The sequence below is a fragment of the Neophocaena asiaeorientalis genome, unplaced genomic scaffold, assembly GCF_003031525.2.
Source record: "Neophocaena asiaeorientalis asiaeorientalis breed wild unplaced genomic scaffold, Neophocaena_asiaeorientalis_V1.1 scaffold176, whole genome shotgun sequence".
NCBI classification, from domain to species: Eukaryota; Metazoa; Chordata; class Mammalia; order Artiodactyla; family Phocoenidae; genus Neophocaena; species Neophocaena asiaeorientalis.
The window spans coordinates 1,544,458-1,553,195 of record NW_020175788.1 but is presented as its reverse complement, the minus strand read 5'-3'; the positions used below and the strand labels follow the sequence as shown (position 1 = coordinate 1,553,195).

At 43.4% G+C, this 8,738-nt stretch overlaps 1 protein-coding gene across 1 annotated transcript in view; it reads left to right on the top strand.

Moving 5' to 3' along the window:
* The first annotated feature begins 40 nt into the window (after positions 1-40).
* The window catches only part of ITIH5 (inter-alpha-trypsin inhibitor heavy chain 5), a 73,742-nt gene continuing 65,044 nt past the window's right edge, over positions 41-8,738 (top strand). Inside the window, exon 1 of the mRNA XM_024732321.1 lies at positions 41-181. Within this exon, the coding sequence (XP_024588089.1) occupies positions 92-181 (90 nt within the window). The 5' untranslated portion in view covers positions 41-91. The remainder of the gene's footprint in view (positions 182-8,738) is intronic.

The window sequence follows — 8,738 nt, the reverse complement described above, 5'->3', positions numbered from 1 at the left end:
AGCCGCGAGCCCAGCGCTGCACCTCGCGCTGTACCCCGCGCTTTACCCCGCGCGTCCCGCCGCGTCCCAGTGCCACCGCCCCGGCCCCGCCATGCTCCTGCTGCTCGGGCTGTGCTTGGCCCTGCCGTTCTGCGCGGGGTCGTTGGAAGAGGTGCAGAGCTGGGGGGACACTTCGGAGCAAGTAAGTGGAGTTCGGGGGGGCCCAAGGCGGGCCCCAGACGCGGGCTGCCGCCCTTTCCCACCGCCTCCTTCGGGTGCGTGGCTGCCGGACGGGATCCTGGACGCGAGAGAGGGAGGGTTCACCCCCATCTCCTGTCACATCGTCCCTCCACCTCCTCTCTGTCCCCAGCCTTCTGCTCGGGAACTTCCCCATCTACTGGTCCCTCGAGGAGAGCGTCTGGCTGGCGAAGTTTCTTGCAGAATTGTGTCTGCCACTTCAAAGTCCTGCAGAACCAAATCTCCTTGGCTCCTGTTACCTGCGCGGGTTTCTGCTAGTTTTTTGTTGTTCATTTCTGAGCCAGAGTCCCACGTTAACTACAGGATTCTTTAAGACTCGTGTGTGGGGTAGTGTGTTGTTGCTGTCGGTTCCTAGTTGTTCCAGAGAGAAAGCACATATAGGAAAAGTTCCAAACTCCAGGAAGCCTCTGCTTTTCCCATCTGAAAACCGGGAGAACACGACTTTCCATCAGGTTCATATCAATGCTTTAGCAGTTTAAAGGTGGCCAGATGATGGGCAGAGGATCAAGAACCAAAGGGTCTCAGTTACCCTGGTTAATATTCTGTGTATCTGCAGGGTTTTTAAAATGGCTTAACCTCACAGGTGAATGAAACCTGCAAATATGAAATCTCAGTACAATGCCCCATGGATAGGAAAGCTCTTTGAAGAGTATAAAACAGGTTGGAACAGTTTTCAAAGTACAGACCTTATAGGGAGAAATGGCTCTGTCCTGATTAAAGTAGACAGTGCATTTCTAAAGTAGACAGTGCATTTCTATGTCTCCTGGTGCTGTTTACACACACGTATTTAAATTGTTCAGCTGATAGCATGCTTTCACAGGATGGGAAGAAGAGATAAGCAAGTATACTTTGTGTCCCCTTTCCCAGCACCTTGGTTTGAAGAGCAGATCTGGAAAACAGAATCTACCTAAACATCCCATAGTTACTTTCATGTTGACACTCCCTCAAGGATGTGCTTATCTGTGAAATGGAAGAAACGGTCATTCTCTTGTAGGACTATCAGGAGGAATAACCCATAAAAATTCCAGGAGGCTGTTCGGTGGAGGAGAAACATGCAGGCTTCGGATCCAGAGAGAAAGGCTGGTCTCTCCTTTGCCCTTTACAGCTGTGTGGTCTGGACAAGCTGCTTACCTTCTCTGAGCCTTCCTTTACTGTCCATCACAGCACGGAACACACCTCCTCTTGAGCATACTTGTAAGGATCCAGCTGCTAGTTTATGTAAAGGACCTGGTATACAGTGGGTGCTCAAGAAATGGTAGCTGTTTTGGTCAGTGGTTAAGGGCATAGACTTGGTGCCTGGGCTCGATTCCTGATTCTGGCACTTACCAGCTCTGTGACGCTGAGCAAGGTCCTGGGTGCTTCAATCTCCAATTCTGTGAAAAGTGGGAGAGAACAGGGTGATGAGGATTGGATAGTTAATACACCTAAGGTGCTGGGAACGGTGTCAGCACTTAATGTTGGTGGCTGCTGTCAGGCTTGGGCAGCTGAAATGCTGAGGGTAGGAATTTAGGGTAAAGATCCTAAAACTTTTTTTAGGGGGCGGAGGGAGAAGAATGTGGGAAGCACTGAAACAAAGATTCTGTTTATGAGCTGGGAGGAGGGATTAAAGCTCTGACATCTGCAAGTCCAAGTAGGCTGAACACTGAACTTCCCTGAATAGAAGAACACAGGTTTAGCCCATTTTAGTGACTTCATGCAGTCGTCAACTCACGGCACTATTTACTCATCTGGAAAATGACTAAATCAGAAAAGACTCCAAATATAACATTTTGTGAAAATTTGCGATTTTACCTTTTTATACTCTATTAAAAAAATCTGTGTGTGTGTATGAGATGTAGGATTTGAGAGCACAGGCTCCAGAACCAGACTTCCTGGGTTTGAATCCTAGCTCTGCACTTACTGGGGAGTTAATTAACATCTATGAGCCCCTATTTACCCATCTTGAGAATGGGGATGTTGAGATTACTTAATTAAAAGGATTTTGAAGATTAAAATAGTTAATAGACTTAGAACTTAGAATGGTGCCTGGCAATGCAGTTAGTGCTTTGGTCTCAATAATTATGGTCTTCAAAATTATATGTGGACAAGTTTTTAAATTTTTATTTTTTATTGAAGTATAGTTGAATTACAGTGTGTTAATTTCTGCTGTATAGCAAAGTGATTCAGTTATACATATATATATTTACATTCTTTTTCATATTCTTTTCCATTCTGGTTTATCACAGATTATTGAATATACTTCCCTGTGCTACACAGTAGGACCTTGTTATTTATCCTTTCTGTATATAATAGTTGGCATCTGCTAATCCCTAACTCCCAATCCAAACCTCTCCCACCATCCCTCCCCCTTGGCGACCACCAGTCTATTCTCTATGTCCCTGATTCTCTTCTGTTTCATAGATAGGTTCATTTATGTCCAGTTTTAAATTCCACATATAAGTGATATCATATGGTATTTGGTGAACAATGTTTAAATGTCAATGAATATGTTAATTTTAATGTACCTGAACTTGCCTATTAGCTTGTGTTGCAGCTTGCCTATTAGCTTGTTATATACCTTTAACTGAAAATATTAATAATAATATCCTAGATTCAAGTCCCTTCCTCCCTTTCCACCTCATCTGTAAACAGTGTTACCCATAGTGTAATAAACCCACTATCTGCAGTGGTTTTCAAACTTCATCTTGCAGAAGGACACTCAGGGGGCTCTTTAAACATTCAGATTCCTATGCCCCACCCCCACCAATTTCCATCCACTAGGTTTGGGTGGGACCCAGATGATCCTGATGCAGGTGATGCATGGACCACACTTAGACTAATTCAGCTTTGAAAGAATCTTTCAGGAAATCAATATTAAAAAGCAAGACTCTTGTATAATATCAGCCTGCTTTCAAATTGATATGGTTTCTTTTTTTTTTTTTAATATTTATTTATTGTTTTTTGGTTGTGCCATGGCTTCATTGTGGCACGCGGGCTTCTCTGTAGTTGTGGCATGCGGGCTCGCGGGCTTAGTTGCCCAGCGGCATGTGGGGTCTTGGTTCCCCGACCAGGAATCGAACCCGCGTCCTGTGCATTGGAAGGCAATTCTTAACCGCTGGACCACCAGGGAAGTCCCTCAAACTGACATGGTTTCTTTAACTAAGGATGGAGCTGCATTCCCATTATTACAAAAGCAGTTTTTAATTTACAGAATAATAGTAGGCACCAAGTGTTGAGTGTCAGGGAGAGTTTGCTAGGAGCTCTATGTAGAAATAATAAGAAGCACTAAAGTATATGGTTAAGAGCACCCCAAGTGGAACCAGACTGCCTGGGTTCAAATCTGGATCCCACCACTTACTGGCTGTGTGTACTTGGGCAAGTAACTTAACCCCTCTGGGTCTCCGTTTCCTCACCTGCAAGATGGCGTTGTTAATGGTTCCTACTTCATAGGCAGGGGTGGATCTAAGTTTTGAGAGAGGAGTCAAGTTTATATAATGGGCAAAGCCCTCTCAAAGAAAAATGCTAAATGCTAAAAGTGCTAAAATAAACATTTATTTAGAAGGATAAATAAATCACAGCAAATGACACATTTTGACAAACACTACGAATACCGCCGTTTGTTAAGGGACCGTGCAAGTGAAGGATCCTGACGCTTACCTTTTATTAGCTTCTAAACAATAATAAACTATTAAATAAAAAGTAACAAACCCACTTCTGCTCCTGTTTGTTGGGAGGATAAAATGAGATGATTCAGGCACAGCACTTACATATAGTAAGCACTCAGGTCCTATTAGCTATTTGGGTTATTTATGCACAGCCTGGTTGAATCTCTGCCACTGCAAGGAAGGCCTCAGCTAGCTTATGCTCCAGGGGAACTATGGAAGTCCACCCAGGGGAAGTGATGCACGCAAGTGATATTTCAGAGCCTAGATTAGAACCCAGGAGTGCTGAATGCCAAGCTGGGCTCTCAATGACGCCTCCAAAGACCGCCACTTTCATATTTACAATGTAACGTAATTTGTTTAAACACGATTTTAATTTGTAGCTCCTGGCACATAGATTGTGTTCAGCATAGGCTTCTGGTACCGCACGCACAGTGGTGATACATTTCTAATTCCCTGAATCGAGCATTTCTGCGGTTTTAAGTTTTATAGTCTCTCACTCAGAACCTTTGCATTTGGGAAAACAAAGAAAATCAAGACCAGTTTTTTTTTTTTTTCTTAACGCTTTGAAAAGGAAAGTCACGGAAAGATTCTGTGAGCTCCAGACCACTCGATAATGTCTCTTTTATGTGCACGGGTGTGATCGTTGCAATGGAGTCCTAAGGCTGGATGGGGAAGAAGGGTATTAACGGGAGAGATTCCAGAGATTTACTCACTCCCGAACCAGAGCCAGCCATATCTGGTTTCTTTGACGGGGAGGTGGGGAGAAGGATGGGGGAGTCCTGCGAGCTGGGCGATGAGTCGTATGTGACTTCGTGTTCCTAACTAACGTTCTCCTAAAGTCCTGGATGCGCTAACATAAAGCAGCCGTGCCCATGGTGCTGTCAGAGGTCCAGCTGGAGGTCCTGTAAGCTTTCTGTATCTAAGGAGCAGAGGGTCCGTTTAGGAAAATGGGGCCATAGGTTGGAGACCTGAGCTTTCTTTGTGGGGTTGGGGGGTGGTCCCACCCTCCTCATTATCTTCCCACAAGCCAGATCCATTTCCCTTGTTTCTCACAGGTTAAAAGAAACAAGGTGACTTGCCTAAGGATAGTTGGTTTGGGTTTTGTTTTTGTTTTTCCAGCTGCCTGGAAAATTGTTTGGAATTTCAGCCCCCAAAAGAAGTTTCTTCTTCCATTGCTGAGGTTATGGGCCCCCCAAATGGCAAAAGGTTCATAGCAGGACAACCTGCAGCAACATTTCTCCAAAGGAAGAGAACTTTTGAGAATTACCCAGATGGGATCCTCCCAGACTAACTGTCCTCGGTCCAGGTGATGGGTGGCAGCTCCCGTGCTTTGCAGCCTGTAGCCCTGGGTTTGGTGTCAGGTCCTGTATCAGATCTCTGAGGCAGCAGACTCCTGGGTTCCTGGCTCTTGGTTTCAGGTTTTCAGAATGCCCTTAGAAGATGGAGCCCAGCGGGTAGATACATTTCTGGCACAGAGCCCGCCAGGAACTCATGTCTTCAGCCGTTTGATGGTGTGTGGCTGAGGCTGGCCTAAGTACAGCCTGAGGGCATGAACCCTGCCTTTCTGTCCCTCTTTCAGTGCACCCGGGTCATTAAAGCATCCATCCGTAATGGGCATGTGTGTGTTTGTTCTACGTATTCACAATATCCCTCACCCTGGGTGGAATTAGGGTTCACTCCTCTTCTCTTTTCCTGTGCTCTTTCCCATCTGTGGATTTTCTGGAATGCTTTCATGGTGCTTCTCTTCTCTCCCAATCCTGTTCCAACACTGTGATCGATCCTGGCGGGAAAATACCATCTCTGTTATCCAAATTACGAACATGAAGCAGTGCCTGCTGTTTTCTACCTCTGGTTGGACTGTCCGATGATGGAGTAGATGGAGATTCCAATCCCCCAGCTCTGGTAGTGTTACCGCTACATTCTTTGTGCAGAGGCAGTCTTCAGCCACCCTTGCACATCCTGGTAGGGAATGCTGCTTGGTCCATGTGAGATAAAGAGGCAGATTCTGAGCTTTTTCTCAGCACACTTCCCGTATTGAACTGGATGCTCTGTAAATTTCCCTTCCCCTTTCATTCCACTCCAACAAACATCCTACACAACTACTTCTAGCCATCCCTCCATCGTAAAGCCTCTCACGGTCATCTGAGAACATAGTGAACTCTTCTTTTTTCCATTTCCTTTGTAAAACTTACCTCGTCTACTAAGTGTTCCTGAGTGTATTTCTTTCAGGTTAGGTAGTATGGTCCTTGATGGCAAAGGTCATGGCTGGTATTTCACAGTAAACACTGTGGTCTGGACATCCGTTCTGATGCTGGAGAAGCAAGCTCAGCTCAGTAGGAGCAAAGAATCCTATTTGAGCCATCTCTTAAGTCTATTATCTGGTGGTCCATGCTCTGAGATTACTATTCATGGCAGCCCTTGACATTAAGCAGGAGTCGGTTACTTACCTGTCCTTAACCCACACTCCCAGGTTCTTACAAGGCAAGGGGAAAACTCTCAAACAATAAAAGGGATCAGGAATTCCTAACTAAAAACAATGAAGATGACTGCTGTCATTTCCACTTCTAATCCTAGCTGGCACCAGGAAGTTTTGATTCTGGTTCAGTCTGAGTCTAAATTTGGACTGAAGTGTAGCCATCGTGATCCCCTGAGAGGCCAGTCATCTCAAAAATGAGAAACCAGCCTCTCTTGTTCTCCTTAATGCTTGTTTATTTTCTTGGAAAACCTATTTTACAAAGGAGGAGACTTCAAAGAAATACTTTAGATCAACCGGAGAACATAATACCTGTGCAGGCCTGAGCTTCCCTTCTGACCATGGCTATCTTAAGTGATCCTCAGCCTATTCCACAATTCTAGGAAGGGAGAGGCCTGAGCTGAGCCTGCAGACCCGATGGAGACCTTGCCCAGGAAACTTATTCTGGCTTTCCTTGGACGGTCCCAATCATCCCATGTCATTTTAGAAATAGAAACCAGTGTCCTCCTAGTCATTGTTTGGTTCTCATACGGAGCCAGGGCCGATGTCAACCTAAAACCCTGTACTAATTCTTTCTATTCCATGTTCTGTAGAATAGGAGACTCTGTAATGGCTTATAGTGGTAATTTACAGTAGCGTTATCTATTTTCAGGAGGGATCAGGGAGAGGATAGTGGTTAAACCAGTTTCTGTTATACTTTGAGTTTACAAAATGGAAATATCTTTATTGTTTTTTTTTCCTATTTGGAAATGATACACAGTAATTTGTCCAAAACTGAGGTAGTACAAAAAAGTTTAAAGGAGAAGAATTTAATCGCTCAAAGGTAACAGCCATTAGCATTTTGGGCACATTCTATACACGTAGACACTTATAAAAATGAGATCATGTTAAAGATAGCGTTTTGCTACCTGATTTAATCACTTAAAATATGTCTGAATGTATAAGTGAGAACAGGCCAGTCTGTACTGGGGTAACAACCCCCAAATCTCAGTGACTTAAATGACAAACATTTATTTCTTGCTGTATGACTTGTCCATCTTGGATTGTCGGTGCAGCAAGTGTGATCTTGGGCTTGGTGGAGCAGTGACCATATCAAACGTTGCTAATTACTGTGCCGGTGAGAAAAGGCAGTTCTGGAGGACCTCACACCTGCGATCAAATCCTCAGCGCAGAAGTGACAGATGCCACTTACATTCATAACTTATTGGCCAGAGCCAGTCCCGTGGCTGTCTTCCCACAAGAGGGCCAGGAAATGCAATCCTTCTGACAGAGAGTTGGAGAAATATTTGGTGAACAGCACAGAAGTCCAGTAAAATTAACATTGATGTCAGTAAATATAGGCCCATAATATTATTTCCAATAGCTATATTCTAATTAATCAATGTATCATAATATATTGAACCAAACCATTTTTCAAGGATATGTTAGGGTATTTCCAATGATTAGCAATTGTTTTAAAAGTTGCAAAGAATTTTTTTGTACATTCATTTTTTTTCCTATTGATTTTTCCCCCATATGGTGCTTTTCCGAAACTAGGATTTCTAAATTAGAAGATGTGCATACTGGTGGAAATGTAAAATGTTACAGCCGCTTTGAAAACTGGTTTATCTATTTCTTAAAAGTTAAATGTATCATATGATCCAGGAATTCCACTTGTAGGTATCTGCCTGAGGAAACTGAAAACGTATGTCCAACACAAAGAACTCTATGTGAATGTTCATAGAGTTCAAGTTCCACATTATAAATAATAGCCAAAAAGTAGAAATAACCTAAACGTCCATCAACTGGCCAATGGATAAACAAAATGTGGAGTATCCACACAATGGAATATTATTCAGACATGAAAAAGAACAAAGTACCGATGAATGCTACAAGATTACGCTAAGTGAAAAAAGCCAGTAATAAATGACGACATATGGTATGATTCCATGTATACGAAATGCCCAGAATGAGTAAATCCATAGAGACAAAGTAGATTAGTGGTTGCCTGGGGCCAGGGCAAAGGCTGGGGTTGGGAACCTTTCTGTTAGGATAATAAAAATGTTCTAAATTGATTGTCGTGGTGATTGCACAGCTCTGCATACACTAAAAAACATTGAATTGTTTTAAATGAATGAATTTTATTGTTTGTAAATTATACCTCATAAAGCTGTTGAAAGAGGCATGCATACAGTCTAAGCATATTTTCCAAGTCTGTGATCGACATTGTCAAACTGCCCTCCAGAAAGGCCGATTCATCACTCACAGCAGAGGTAGTTAACACTTCTATTCTTTAAACGGTGACGTGTCATGAGAAATAATCGGCAACCAGCTAGGGCTTTTAAATTAGTCCAGAGGGGCTGGTTAATTATTATATGATTTTTAAAAATAAGGATGTTATTACC